The 16,075-nt window shown below is 38.1% G+C and overlaps 1 protein-coding gene across 5 annotated transcripts in view; it reads left to right on the top strand.

The window, feature by feature from the left end:
- The window catches only part of LOC117566953 (uncharacterized), a 38,041-nt gene that overhangs the window by 18,996 nt on the left and 2,970 nt on the right, over window positions 1-16,075 (top strand). For 2 of the 5 annotated variants that reach the window (XM_034246590.2, XM_034246591.2), the window contains exons 4-8: window positions 7,057-7,303; window positions 7,825-7,944; window positions 9,787-9,816; window positions 10,046-10,373; window positions 11,915-14,856. In XM_034246590.2, coding sequence (XP_034102481.1) covers window positions 7,057-7,303; window positions 7,825-7,944; window positions 9,787-9,816; window positions 10,046-10,373; window positions 11,915-14,856 — 3,667 coding nt within the window. The remainder of the gene's footprint in view (window positions 1-7,056; window positions 7,304-7,824; window positions 7,945-9,786; window positions 9,817-10,045; window positions 10,374-11,914; window positions 14,857-16,075) is intronic. The other 3 variants (XM_034246592.2, XM_034246595.2, XM_034246596.2) reach the window with 3 other exon arrangements.

The raw sequence follows: 16,075 nt of genomic DNA, 5'->3' as shown, positions 1-16,075 counted from the left end.
CTAAAAATATACCATAAAGTATAAAATATACTATATCGTCAACGAAATCATTGAAAGCCCGTTTTTTTGCCATATAACATTTTTATCTTATTACAACCTCCTTTTGCCTCTACATTTCCTGTAGTCATAAAGTAATAATACCCCTCCCTCATAGGTACCGGGTATAGAAAGCGGGAAAGGGAAATGAACCAACTGATTTGGCTCACACAGTGGGCGGCAACAAAGTTAAAGATAAAGTTTTATTCCTCAATTGGATATATAAATCAAACAGTGAACTTTTTGGCTTTGGTTCGCGTGTCACCAGGCCAAAAGTTTGCCAAGCTCCAGGGAGTGAACGATGCCAGTTGCCAGTTTGGTTGTTGACCACCAGCTAGACGGCTGGGTTACATAAGCAGACACTCGCGTATAACAGACTGTCGATAGCAGTAGTAGTAGTAGTATGACAGTTACAACAGTTTTGTCTGAGTTCAACTATCACAAAGCTGGAATTTCAATTTTGGCAGTTGTCCCCTAATTGCATTTACTGCAGTGTCTTGGCTGCCACGCCCACTTTTAAAGTGCCACCTAAGACGCACACGAACACTTTGACAATTAGTTGGCCAAGTTGGCAAAGCTTTTTGAAGTAGAAGTAGCTTCTTTGCTAGTTTTGCGTTACTTTTGTTGCTACTACAAAATTGAATTTGCGGGCAGCGTAAGGACACAAAAGCAAAGAGGACTTGCAGGACAATGCATTGACCTCATTTGCCCGGCATTTGCAAAAGCCGCATGCCTCCGCAAAACTTCAAAGGAAATCAGGATAAAAACACATACATGTAGAATATATATGTATGATAGGTTTATATATAAGTAGAATACGACGAGTGCTGTGCACATAAAGAAGTGCAAAAAAATGCCAACAGACAATATGAAAATGGCATAAAAGTTAACCAGGCGCAAAAATGGAAAACAAATTGAAAGTCAATTTCATGGGGTCGTATCGGAGCGGAGATAGATAAGAGGAAAGAGGGGAGGGAGCACAGAAAGGAGGCCGCCGGCAGCAGAGCTCGTAAATGGGGGCAGGGCAATAATAAAATAAATATGCAAAAAAAGAAAATATACTCGTATAAAGCAAAATGCTAGCAAAATGTTTTGTTCGCAATCGACGACCAAGCAAGAAAAGAACAGCAACAGCAACAACAACAAAATAAGAAATAACAAATGAAAATAAAAATAAAAATACGCAGCGAAAATACGTTAGAATATATGGCGCAAGAAAATATCTATTTATTTTTAAATAAATTCAGTTTTTATGTTTATGTGAATTGTGCAATAAAATCTCAAGCAAATGGCAACTAAATTTCTTGGAGTGAATTATTACTTGAGTTCCGATGTTGAGCAATATTTGGAAACAAATGATGAAATTTAATATGAATTATTTAATTAGCAACTTTTGTTCTCTAAAAGTCTCAGCTTATTGTCTGCCTGTTATAGAAAAAGTTTCTTTTTAATTGCTATTCATAAATATTTGATTAGCAAATATTGATATTTAACAGAGCAATTTTATTGTATGCCAGTTATAGAAGGAGGTTTATTTTAATAATTATTGTTAATTCCGTGAAACACTTTCATCACTTTTGAAATCTAAATTAAAGCTTAAGTTAGATATTCAGATGAATCTGTACTTTACTTATGGGAAAATTTTTATGTGAATAATTATTGTTGACGTCAAAATTTTTTGATCATTTAAAAAAAACCAAATCACAGTTTAAAATGTTAAATTTAGAACACATCTGTAATGAAACAGAATTATTTCTTTTCTTTATCTTAACTGAAAAACTTTTTCTAAAGATCATTTAAATAATAAGCGTCACTGTAAAAGTAAAAGTCGACTTAAGAACGCAAAGTTTTTTAGGCTCTCCCTCTCTCTTTCTCCCGCTCCCTTTCTCTCTCATAAATGTATAATTGAAGTAAAGACAATTAATGAAATTTTTTTGCCATACAAATAAAAGATAAGCTTGTATTTAAGTGCTCAAAAAAATTGTGTAGCCTTCTTGCAGCAACAATTATTATTTTTTATTTTATTTGTTCGTTAAAGATTCTCTGCAGAAACCTAAATTAAAGATTTCAACAAATTTATTTCATATTCAGTTGGTTCAAAAAACGAAACACTTATGCTATATTTAATATTTAAATAGTCACAAAAAGTTCACTTTACCTTCTTAAAAGTTTGTGACATTTTATTTGAGTATATTAACTCAAAGCAAATTGTGTTCGCTCAATTTTCTTGTCCACTAAGAATTTTAAACTACAAAGTTGAAGTCTTTAGCTGCACTTCAATATTGACATGACTGCATTACCTCAAACAGACTTATATTTTTAAATGCAATTTGTTTGAGTGCTTTCAACATGATAATTTCAAGCACAATTTGTGTATAAATTTTGAGCTTGAACTTCACTTTAAGTCTGACCAGAGTTTAGCTCACACATCGCTCTAAATCCTTCAGCAAAATGTGCAATGCATGCGAAATATAGATAAGGACTGGAGTCTATATATATTCATTAAAATCAATGCCAAATCGTAGACACCTTGTCTGCCTTTATTCCCAATCAAATGGCTTTAAACAATTCTCAATAGCGTAATGCACGGATTACGATGGAAATCTCCAGAGAAACAGACACGCACAGAGGGAGCCAGAAAGGGGAGAGATGAAGGGGGGGGAAAGTCCGTATATCTTATTTCCTTATTATCCAAGCGTTGCTTAGTGATTGCTCCATATTTCAATCTTATTGTCTGTCTGGTTTGCTTGCCACACACTCACACACACACACACATGAAGTATTCCTGTGGCACGCTGATGCGACGCTGATGAGCACTTGCCAGACTTCATCAGATACCCGAGCTGCCTTTCAATTTGTTGTTGTCGTTGTTGTTGTCATGTACACCGACACCTTCTCGCTGTTGTTGTTTCTGCTGCCATCCTTTTGGCGAGCCAACAACAAGTGAGCAACAACATCCACTCGCTGCCTGTTGGGTAAAGTGATTAATTCATTTGGACAAGTTTTGCTCGCATGCGAGCAAAGTGTGTTTCCATGTGTGTGTGTTTTCGTGTGTGTGTGTGTGTGTGTGCGGCCCTTTAACGCATACAAAACGAGAGGCAAGTAAAGTGGCAGCAACAAAACCGCAGCAAAACAAAAAGTTACTTTTACTTTGACAGCTTCTCAAGTCTTCTTTTGGCCCTTCCAAGAAGTGCCTAACTGACACACAACCCAACTCTTACTCATTCCCATTCCCATTCCCCATTCTTCCCAGCTTTGAGTAGCTACGCAATTTATCTCTTTTACACGTGTGTCTCTTAGCACAAAGAGCGTGTTGCACCTCGCTGCAGCGTGTTGCACAACAAGCTGAATGAAGCGGCATAATAAACTATGCCACAAGCCCTTATCGCGTCCTCACTCTTCCAAGTCTCTCTCTCTCCCAAGTGCCTAGGCATTTAAAATATTCAGCCACAAAGCTGTCAAGCAATTGTCACACCGGGCGTATGAGTAATGCCCAAGGAGGCCACGCAATTCTACACACAAAAGTAAGAAAACGACAGTCGAGTGTGCTCGACTTTTAGATACCCGATTGTGAATAAAAGCAACACAAATATGCCAAATTACTATACCGCAAAAATACTAAAAATATATCAACGGCTGTATGTGGTATATAGTAAAAGATTTAAAATATACCATAGAGTGCAAAATATACCCCAGTTATAATACAGTGAGGTATTATTCTGAAAATATACCAAATTAATATACAGAAAAAATACTAAAGATATACCAGAGACTATATTTAGTATATATAAATATTGCTATATTCAAAATATACCATCGAGTACACAATATACCAAAGGTATTCTTATTAAAATATACCGAATTAATATACCACAAAAATAAAAAAATATACTAAAGTCTATATTTAGTATAATTATATAATACTGCATTCAATATATACCAGATTGTTATCCAAAGCAACTTAGAGCCGTAGTAAGTAAGCGTTTTTGCCAATACAAAATTTTTATCTGATCGCAACTAAATTTGCAGGTAGCATATAGACTATAGTTATTACTGTATGTTCCGAAATTCGACACTAGCTTTTTATTCGATTTTTATCGATTTGCGGGGGCGGAAGTGGGCGAAGTAGAAATTTGAAACCAACTTGATCTGCGTGCAAACATAACAAAAGCTATCGAAAATGATATCTCTATCTCTTATAGTCTCTGAGATCTAAGTGTTCATATGGACAGACGGACAGACAGACGGACATGGCTAGATCGGCTCGCATGTTGATGCTGATCAAGAATATATATACTTTATAGGGTCGAAAATGTCTCATTCTGCCTGTTACATACACTTCATGCCAGCACAAACTTATAATACTCTTCTACCTTATTAGCAGCGAGTATAAAAAGCACCGTACTCTGGAGATGGGGTTGAGCGCAACTTTGTCAGTTTCTTTTTTTATTGTCAATGAATGCGACTTCAGCTACAGCAGCTTTCGGAGCTTCTTCAGCTTTTGGCTTTAGCCGTGCAAATCCCCATTTTATGAAAACAAATGAATTTTATGTTGCACACAAGAGTTGGCAGCAGCAGCATCAAGGGGAAAACACAATGTTGAAGGTGGAAAGTGGGGAAAACCAAGTCGCAACCAACGTGTGTCGTGGCTCATAAAGGCGCATCGAGGTGTGAAGTGAATTGAATTTGATTAAATGACAGCAGGAGAACACAAACTCTTGCTGTACACGCTGCTGTAACCGTATTAGTAATGCCATTTACTATTAATTTGATGATAAATTTATAAGCAATTCGCTAGCAATATTTTTCGTTCAGTTATCGATTCGCAGCAAATAAAGTTTGGCCAGGATCGAACACAAATTAATCCATGTCATCAACAAACTTTTCCACACACACATCAATATCCATTTAATATAGTTTATAGTTTTCGAACAGAATCAATTATTAGTTTTCCACTCTGCAACTCTCGTCGCATTGATTCAATAAATATTTTGTAATATTCTTAAAAATCTATTTTTGTTTACCGCAACCGGACTGTCACTCAAGTTTTTTGGGGGAAACTTTTGAACAGTCTGTGCTGTCAGTTGCCTGACGGGCACTTAATCAGCAAACTCAGTGCAAACTATTCACAACATTTAGATATCTATCAATCAGCTAGAAATGTACCAAGTTTATTCATTCCACATGCAGACAGTACTTCAATAAATCTATCAATCAACGTATCATTGCGTTAGTCACTTATTTAGTCTACACTTGCTGCTATAAAGTTTAACAATAAATCATTCAATTAATTAAGAACTAACAGTTTTGTATAGATACAGATTTCTATCTTATTTGACTAAGAATATTTAATTCTAAAAATTCTAATGAAATGTTTGCATACTTTTAAACTATTAACTAAACCTCCTAGAATGTATTCTCGTAAATAGGTCCCAATATTTTTTTTAATTGAATTTCAATACAATCAGCCATACTTTCACTTATTTTTTGAAATAAAGAAAAATTACCATTGGAAATTCTTTAATAAAAAGTTATTTTCATCAATCAATAGCTCCACACTCACTAAATATTTTCAAATAATTTTCTTTACAAAAAAGTTAACCCCCAAGAATTTATTTTCTGCCCAATTCATCTTCATTTCTTTAATTATCAATAAGAGACAACAGAAATTTATCAAACTGATTTTAAATTATTTATCAATCAGTTAGTTTACTACTATAAATATTAAGACGAAAGCGCTAGCAGCCAGTTCTCTCTTTTCTGTAAAATTAAATGCGGTATTTCTCATCGAAGTATTCCATACTTGATTTAATGTAATAAATAAAATAAAAAAATATATATTCTAAAAAAGATTTTTTCTTAAGCATTCAATTATTTCGAAAGTCCCAAGAGTTTGTTCTCTTAGCACTTCATCCTCATAGTTATATATCTATAGAAATAGCATTTATTAAAATTTTAATATATATTACTTATTTTATTTAATAATTTAAGAATCAATCAAAGTCATAATCAACTATCTAACATTCACTAAATATTCTAAAAGATTTCTCTTTGAAAAAATTCTAAATAATTGTCCTATACTTTTGTGAAGCCAACCAACAATTTATTCTCCTATTCATTATTTTTCCTTTTTTGCAATAGTTGCTTACAAACTATAATGAATTGCTGCATTCACCAAATATTTTACAAGTTTTTTCTTTAGAAAAACTTCAAGCAAATTATTTCTAATTTTTATGCCAGCTTAACCTCTAAGAATTTCTTCTCTTCGCGTTCATTCTGTAGAAACAACAGACATTTTTTTCTATTTTTTCAAATATTTAATTCAATTATTTGTCCATCACTCAACCGCGCTCGCTAAATATTTTCAAAGAGTTTGTTATTCCCAAAACTTGTAGAATTCCAAACTAAACCCCTAAGCATTTTCCCTTAGCTATTCATGCTCATTCCTTTATTCACTCAATCAGCACTAGTGAAGAAATACCTCAAAAAAAACTTTCTCTGAGCAAGCTTTAATAATTTAATCAGTCGCACAAACCATCAGTCATTCATTCATGCAAGCACGCAATAGTCAGAAATAGTTTTCTATACTTTTCCTAATACAAAAGTATTAAAAAAAGAGACGAAAACTTTTTCCAATGCTAACTAAACCTTTCGCAATATGAAATGGGTTAACCTACTATTACTACAACGACATACTACGAATAGTATATAGTATATTTGAAGTCCTCACGATAGCTTAAGCGAAAACCAATAATCAATGTGTGTGGGCAGAGAATTGTGAGCATTTGTGGGCTAGAAACTACGAAACGCAGCAATAAACTGAAATATGTTTGCACGCAAGATTTGCTTGAAGGAGGAGGAGGAGGGGGAAAGTGAAGGCATATTTGTGTTAAGGATTTGCTAGGCAAGCACACAAATACTGACAGCACTCACACTCGCACACAACACTCACTCAAATTGAACACTCATATTCGTAGTCGTATTCAAGTTTTTCCTTCCTTTTTTTTCCCCTCTTTGCAGTTGACAGCCGTCACCTGAAGGAGTCCATCGAACGAGCCGAGTTCTCGCTGCAGCTGGAACTTTGGTTTGCCGAGCAGAATGGAAGCGCCAACTTGTCGTTGGCCTCCACACGCAATTTGCAGTTGAACTTTCATCCGGGACGCGGTCTTCATTATCATCTGCCGGTGCTCTTCGACTACTTCCACTTGGCGGCCATCAGTGTGGGCATTCATGCCAGCCTCGTTGCCCTCCATCAGCCATACATCAAGTGAGTCTTAGGGGGAAGGAGTCTGGGTTTAACATGCAAAGTGAACTGAAGTGAAGAGGAGAGACAACATGATCTCTAATGTCAACGTCAACGATAGTCATATTTTTTTACAGTAAATTGAGTTGAGTTGAGGGCGGAACGTGGGCGCCTCCTGACTGCGTGTCCTGCCTGCAGTTGATAGCAGCCACAAGCTCCGTCTCTCATCGTCCTTTCTCCCCTGCTGACATCTTCTCCTTTTCACTGTTTGGGGCCAGTTTTCCACACAAATCATTTCCAACTCATTAAAATTGCACACAAAACTCAGCTTGCAACACAAGCAGACACTGCCACGCCCACTCCACCCCCTATTGCTATAGTGTGCATACATTTTAATGACTCCGCTCTTTCCACCTTTTCCCTCTCCTCCTCCTCCTCCTTCACACTATTTCTCTCGTATTTCAATTGTCTTGCTTTACGCTTCTTTTATTTACTTCTCGGTTTTCTTTTTTTTTTGTATCGTGGCGACAACTGCAACACAAAAGCAGACTGCCGCATGTGGGCGTTGTTGGCAGGGGCGTGGCATCGTTTCTAGTGGTGCCACAACGACACAACTTCCTTCAGCCATGGCGCAGTCAATTTTTACGCCGTTTGATTCTACAAAAGTTTGTATAAACTCCCCAAAGTCCCCAAGTCCGACCTTTCCGCGTATCGCTTTCGCTTGCTGCTGCAGTCTGCAAGGCAAAACTTCTTGAAATTATTTCTTTAATCTGTTTTGTATCGCTAGAACTTGTCACACACACACCCACACAATTTCGTGTTGTTCTGTGTTTTGAAGTCCAAATATGAATTGGAATCCAGAATATTGCCAGAGTCTGAAGTCTCAACTTCTTTGCCCGCGGCAAATGAATAATAGATTAGCCCATTGGAATTGAAATTCCTTGTTGACCTTGGCCCCTTGTCTGATGTGCATTTTTGATCTTGATTACATTTTCCACCCACCCACCCCTTTACCCTCTATCCTTGTTTCTCTCTGGCTCTCCAGCTGGGGAACTGTAAATTGCCTGATTATCTTATACCTCGGCGCGCAAAACCCTTGCGAAATGTATGCGGATTTTTGATTTTGTTTGGCTTGAATGCTTTCAGCTCAATGTTCTCTCTCATCCACCTGACAGCAAAATCAGCAGCAGCTGCTTCAATTGAACTTATGTTAACTAGTGCAAAGTTATCCAATTATGGCTGTCTTGAGTAACTTGGAAGTATTTCCCAAAAGAATTCATTAATAATATAAACTGTGCTCATAGCTATAATATTCTTATTCTTCAATGGCAACTCTATCATTGCGGATTTCAAATTTACATACATTTATGTTGTAATAAAGGTGGTAACCCTATTCTGAAATCAACTCTTTTTTCCACTCTATTTAAACTTGCAACTTTATAACTTCGTGTTACGAGTATAGCAAATGCAATTTTTGTACATCAATGTTGTTAAAGAAAAAGGTGACAACCCTTTTTTATATCATTTTTAATTGGAAATAATAATATAACACGTTCTTTTCTTTACGAAAATGAGATCTCATTTACTTCTTGTAATTTTCAATTTCAATCACCCACATTGATGTCATTAAAAACGGTGGCAACCCTATTATATCAACCAGAATGACAGCCTTATTTATCAGTGACAAGTTTTTTAAATCAGTATGTTTCTTTGCTGGCAATCATATAACTTCTTCCTTGCGAAAGCCAAATTTCTGTAGATCGATCGCTTTTTTAAATTAACAAGTTGACAACCCTTTTCAATCAGTCTTTTTAAAATGGCAGCTCCCCAACTTCTTCTTCAGATTACAAATTTCAAAAAACCACATCAATGTTATTAAAAAGGTGACAACTCTTTTAAGTCAACTCGTATGATAACCCTATCTATCAATCTGTTTTATGTGACAGCTCTATAAGTTCTTACTGCAAATTTTAAATTTTCCATACGTTTATAAAAAAAGATGACAACCCTTATTTAATCCACTCTCGCGAAAACCCTGTTATTTAATCAACGATTGTGAGTTAAATTATTATTCACTCTTAACCAAATTGTATAGAGTTGCAAAATGGCAACCTTCAAAACAATTTACAATATAATTTTAAGCTAACTTCGAATACCAAGTACTAAAAAAAATATTAAAAATGCATTCTAAACTATACTACTAATAAATTAACCATGTAGATGAGAACCCATGCACTTATTTTATTAGCTAAGTAGTATTAGTTCCATTTGTAGCACTTGCCTTATTAGTATTGTATTTATTGCTTTCATTCCTTTTACCACTAAGTTAAATATACTTTAATGAAAGTTTAGCTTATTGAATAATTTCTCCAACATATTGAAAGTTTTCATTTCTATAATTGAATTCATATTAATCTCATTTGAATCTCCACATAATGTTTAACCCCATTAACCAATAACCAAATTCAAAATGGAACTCAAAATCAACTCGACCTTCGGGGTGCCAGGAAAAGCATGTTCTCATATATCAAGTTATGGTAAGATTGACATTCTTTAATCGTCGGTTATGCTAAGTAACTTTCATCCCACTCGTAGTTGGTTTCTAGTTTGCCAGTTCTCTGGAGTCGCTTTCTATGTGTGTGTGTGTGTGTGTGTGTGTGTGTGTGTGTGTGTGTGTGTGTTTCAATTGCTCTGCGTGTGTGTGATGCAAATGATTTCCTTTTGGCTACATCGCTAATCTTCCCACTCTTTGACCATCTCTTTCAGTGCGCCACGCAGCTCGAAGCCTTGGAGTGCCGGCAAACTGAGCTGTCGTGGCAACACCTCTCCAGGTCCACTCGAAGCCGTCTTCTTCGGCCCCCAAATCGGTGGCACGACCAAATGCAGTGGCGGACCAACTGGAAGATTGCTTCAGTCCCGGCAAATACATCGCGACATCTGTAGCCTGCTTTTAGGCGCCATCGAACAGCTGAAGGCAACACTCAATGAATTCAGCACAGTTCTGCCACCGAGCATCAATTCGCAGATTGGTTCTCCTCCTCTGCGGGAGAACGACACTGGAGAGCGATTGCAGCAGCTGATGGAGCAGGCCAAGGTAAGCGAATGATCCTAGAGATCATATCTTAAAATAAAACAAACATACTCCAATAATTCTTCTTTAATAAATCTTGATTCTACAAAACTTTCCTTAACATCGAAATTCCATATACTAAATTATTTGTGTCGGAAATCGTATTGTTACTTTACTTTTTTATTTATTGAATTAATTAAAAAACGTTGTATTGACGTTATCAACAATTTTATTTCATATGCTGGAATTTTTATTTAAAAATAATGTTTATTTAACACAGAAGTTTTATGATCGTATCTTTGTATCTGATTAAAATCTTATCCAGTTATTTTAATCCATTTATAAACAATTGCCTATTGACAGCTCACAATCCACAAACATGCTATATATCAAGTGTTTTACGATTGTTTCCCATATACTCGTATTATTAGATGAGTTCAATACAATTTCGCCGCATTGTTTGATTCTGTGAATGCCTTGAATTGTGCTGAATTGATGTGTGCCAAATGGCAAATTTCTTCTACTAGAATGCTAATGATTAATGCAAAATTCTTTGGGTATTATCATAATTGCTAATTCTAACTATAAATTTAATATGATTTTAAATAATTTTTATGAATTATAACTCTATGAATACTAACGAATATGAATAAGATAATAAATTTCCATTTTGCTTTAAAATCCGATCATCGCTAATAGGAAAATAAACTGAGTAGATATAGCTGACTAACTATAAATATAGATTTTTTATATCTTTATACTAATAATTCTAGTAATGGCAAGAAAACAATTTTTATTCAATTTGCCTTGACATTTAATCGTAGCAACAAGTTAATATTATACATGAATATTTTACGACTCTAATAATAATAATAATTAATTTCCAAGAAAATTTATTTAAAATTTGCCTTGAAATGTATAGTAATTGTTGTCATTTCCCAAAGAACCAAATAAAAAGCTGTGTAGTGTAAATAAATATTTTTTTTATTTTCTTCGCTAAATTACAATTATAGATTCAATATATCTTCGTACTAAAACTATAATAGTTTAATGACAATAAATATTTATTTTAAGGTAATATAATTTATTTGAAATCTAGTATACAATTTTAAAAGGTCTTAAGTTGTTACCATTTGATGGTTTTCTACGAAGTGTAAATCAGTTTTAGTGGAAAACCTTAATAATACAGGGTATACACTAAAAAATTTAACATATTTTAATTTTTATTATAATATAATTTATTTGAAATCCAGTATAAAATTTACTTTGTTTTAAAAGTGGTTAATTTCTTACTATTCCCAAGGTTTTCAACTTAGTGTAAATCGCAAGGCTTAATGCTACAGTGTAAATGCTAAGAAATCTAACATATTTTACTTTCAATTATATATAATATATTTAAAATCTAGTATAAAATCAACCTAGCAGATTTCAAACATTGATTTACTAGGTTTTCTGAAGGTTTTCAACCTTGTGTAAATCATAATTTTAGTCGCAAGCCTTAAGGCTACAGTGTAAACTTCAAATATCGCATTTAACATCTTTTTTGGTTTCTCTCTCTTCCTTAGCTCCTGGAGGCAGAGGATGACTTTGCCACGCTGGCCAACTCGGACATCGCTCAACTGTGCGCAGAGAGCATTTTCTGGTGGCGTCGCGTGTTGCTCGCGTCGCGATCCTCGACAGCAGTGCACACGCTGCTCGCTCGGAAGCATCACATACTTCGCGTGCGTCGCTTTGCCGAGGGTTTCTTTGTGCTGGAGCAGCCACGACATGCGGCAGCTGGTTGCCACGATCTCAACAGCAGTCCAGGGCAGCAGAATTGTCAGGGCTACGCAGGCATTGCGGAGTTGGCGCGTCGCAGTCGCTATCTGCAATCGCTTCCTCCGTTGCCCGTGCACTGCACGCCCATCGATGGCGATGCGGCATCGTTGCCGCTGATCTTCGAAGATCGCTACGTGGTGCCCGGATCAAGCTATGGACGTCGCCGCTCTGGCAGCGATCCGCAGCTGGACGAGACGTCGACGGTGGCGCGGAAAAAGTCTACGGTGCCGGATAAAACGCATTCGTCGAGCAGTCTGAATGGCACCAAGGATTGTCTTGCGTGTCACTTTGACTACGATTATCCGGCGAGCAATGGCAACGGTCCAGCGCATCCGCATGCCAAGTGTGTGGTCACACCACGCTTTGCCCTGGGCGGAGAAGTACTTCAAGCCAGCTTGACCATTGCACCGAGTAACAAAGAGGCGCAGCCTGTGGCGCTACGTCACAATCTGTCCAGACACTCGGTGACGGGATTGCTCGAGGATCTCGATGTGGACGAGGCAATGTTGCCCACGCGGCACAGCAAGTCGCTGGATCAACTCGATGGCAACGTGGAGACGCCAGTGTTGGCCCAGTCTGCGTGTAATCCTCGCCAGGTCAGCTACAACACGTTGCCAGCGGGTTTGGCGCGTCTCCAGGCCGACGATTTAATGCGCAACATTTGCGAGTTTCGACAGCGTTACGGACATCATGGCAAGTTTGATTACCTCAACGAGATCAAGCTGCTCAATCCGCCCAAACAACAGCAGCAACCACAGCAATCACAGCAGCAACCACAATCGATGGCTGCTTATAATTCGCTGCCCAAGAGCATGGTTCCACCTCGTAATTCGTATCCACCGCCACCTCCTAGTCAGTACACGACGATGCCCAGGAGCAGCAGCTCGCAGATACCACGCGCTGTGGAGATTGCTCGCGTGCGTGTGTCGGACATCAAGGAGATGCTGCGTCAGGGACAGGAACAGCAGCAACAACAGCAGCAGCAGCTGCGTAAGGAGTCGAGCAGCTCAGAGAGTGACATGATGCAGAAGCTGCAGTTGCTCAGCTCCAGCAGCGTGCCATTTCGGTTGGATGCCACCACAACGACAGCAGCCAACAGCAACAACAACACGAACAGCAGCGATCCCAACACAAGTGGTTTCAGTGAATCGCTGCCGAATCTGGCGCCGCCTCCTGAATTCGATTCGGATGTTCGGCGACAACGCAGCAATTCGACTTCATCGCTGAGCGAGGAGAGCGGCTGGGTGAGCAGTCGACGCAGTTCGTTGGCCATCTCCAGTCCGGATACGATCACAAGCACGGGGCAACAACATCGTCAACATCAGCGACACACGCAACTCAATCTGGGCATGGGCATGGGATTGGAGACGCGTCTGAACGGCGAGCAGTTGCGATTGCGATTGCAGAAGTTGCTCGATCAGCAGCAGCTGCAGCAGCAGCAGCCACACAAACCCACCAGGAAACGTCAGTCAGCGGGCAACAGTCAAAGTCGAACTCCGGCCCGACAACCGCAGCAGCAGGAGCTGCACAAGAAAACATCTTCGGTGACGCTGACCATCAAGAAGGAACGTTCGCGGTATCAACTCGATCGATTGCGACATTTGCCCAATGGCGAGTCCACCGAGGTGGAGGATCTAGAGCGACCGCCGCCACGTCATCATCGCCAGAATCGCCACAAAACAACCAACAACAACAGCAACAGTAATGCAAACAAATGCGAAAAGTCCAAGTCGGACTTTGATATTACAAGCTTGAAAGATTTGCAGCCACTGGAAACATTGTGTTTGCCGCCGCCGCAACAGTTTCAGGATCAGGATCAAGAGCAGGAATTGGCGCCTTTGGTTGTGGCGCCGCCTCCGCCTGATGAATTCAGGGATCCGCCTCCAGAACCAGCGCCAGTCACAGCTCCAGCTCCAGCTGCAGCTCCAATTGCAGCTGCAGTTCCATTGCCAGCTCCCGTTGCGTTGTCCAAGCCAAAGAGCAAAGTGTTGGCCTGTCATGTGGTGCATGCTCCACCGTTGAAGGAACGTCAACCGATTGGCGCCATTGACAATCCAGTGTATCACATCTACGAGTCACTGCGTCCCATGTCCACGCCGGCCATCTTCAGCAACAAGCCAGTGCTCAAATCGCACAGTCTGGCTGAGCTGAAGCGTCCTGCACAGCAGCAACCACAGCAGCAGCAATCACAGCAACAGCAGCAGCAACATCAATGCAAGCAGCCGCTGCCGGAGAACGAAGCTGACATCGAGCAAGACGAAAACAAGGAGAACGCGAATGGTCAGCTGCAACTCACACGTGGCAAGCCAACGAACGGTTCCGTCTCCAAGCACAAGCGCAAGGCACAGCAATCGAATCAGGAGCAAAGTCCCAGCATTTCACTTTTGGAATTCGAAAAGTGTCGCGAGGAATTCCGCAAGCAAATCAAGTATCAGGGCAACATTTACTCAGACTATGTGCAGCTCGCCTCGGAGTTGCCCTATTTCTACATCAGCGACGAGTATCGCGCCTTCTCGCCCAATGGCATGCATCTCGTCATCTGTGTCCATGGCCTCGATGGCAACTCCGCAGATCTGCGGCTAGTGCGCACTTATCTGGAGCTGGGATTGCCTGGAGTTAATCTCGAGTTTCTCATGTCGGAGCGCAATCAGGGCGACACATTCTCCGACTTTGATACCATGACTGATCGGTGCGTATATTTAATTAAGCATACGCATATGTACGAACTTCATTTGACTATCTGTTTATTTATATTGACACATAAATCTAAGCTAAAGTATAGTAATGAAAAGTTACCAGCATTTTTGAGCTCAATCGAGTTTGTCACAATTTCGATATGTCTAATTAAAGGATTATATTTATTACTTATTTTAGAAACAATAATTCTAGAGATGTCAGCTTGAAAGGGGTTTTAGATTTCGTCCGCACACCTTACTATAGAACTAGATATTGAAACTTTGATCTCAATAATTGCACCTACGTATACTTAATTAAGCATACGTAAATGTATGAAGTTCATCTGAATATACAGCTATCTGTAAACTTTAAAATAGCAGTGCTTACGAATTACGTTTACGTTTAGAATTGCAAAATACTATTATAAACACAACTTCGAGATAAAATTTAGTTACAACAGCTTAATGTACATATGTTTGCTCATTTCTATCAACACATAAAAGTCCCTCCAAAAACTAAAGAATAGTAAAGTCAGCAGCATTTCCAAGATCAAGCGAGTTTGCCATAATTCCGATCATTCTTAGTCGAAAATGTTATTTTTGGCATATTTAGGAATAATATACTATATGTATGTAGAGATGAAATGAGCTATATATTCAAACTTTTATCTCAATAATCGCACCTACTACGTATACTTAATTAAGCATACGTTTTTTTAAGAGCTTTGTTTGAATGTTTAAATTTAAAGGCTTTATGAGATCGAGTTACGAAAAGCGGGTAGATAACATATATATAATTTTCAGCGCATACAAAAATAACTGATTTCTGAAAATTTGTTTACGATCATATAAAAAATATATTTAATATATTGTATTCAAGAAACACATTTGTATCACAAAAAAACTTCCAATGCAATCGCGTCTTAGTTGGCATGTGGTATATTTTGAATGTAGTACTAATCGATATACCAAATATGGCTTTCGGTATATTTATTTGGTATATTTTTAAAATAAGTCTTAATAGAGTAAATGAAAATATGACCTTCGGTATATTTTGGTGAATTTATTTGGTATATTTTTAAAATGTGCGTTTGCTAAATATACCAAATATGAAATGCTTGTGTATTTTATGTATATCATTTGGTATATTTTAAAAAAATTGTTTTATTTAAAATCGGTAGCGGTTGAGCCGTTTTGACTGTAGCTTTCTTACTTATTACATATTTTTATTAT

This window comes from Drosophila albomicans, chromosome 3, assembly GCF_009650485.2.
Source record: "Drosophila albomicans strain 15112-1751.03 chromosome 3, ASM965048v2, whole genome shotgun sequence".
NCBI classification, from domain to species: Eukaryota; Metazoa; Arthropoda; class Insecta; order Diptera; family Drosophilidae; genus Drosophila; species Drosophila albomicans.
The sequence above is the reverse complement of the archived record's forward strand: the minus strand, read 5'-3'. Positions and strand labels throughout refer to the sequence as shown.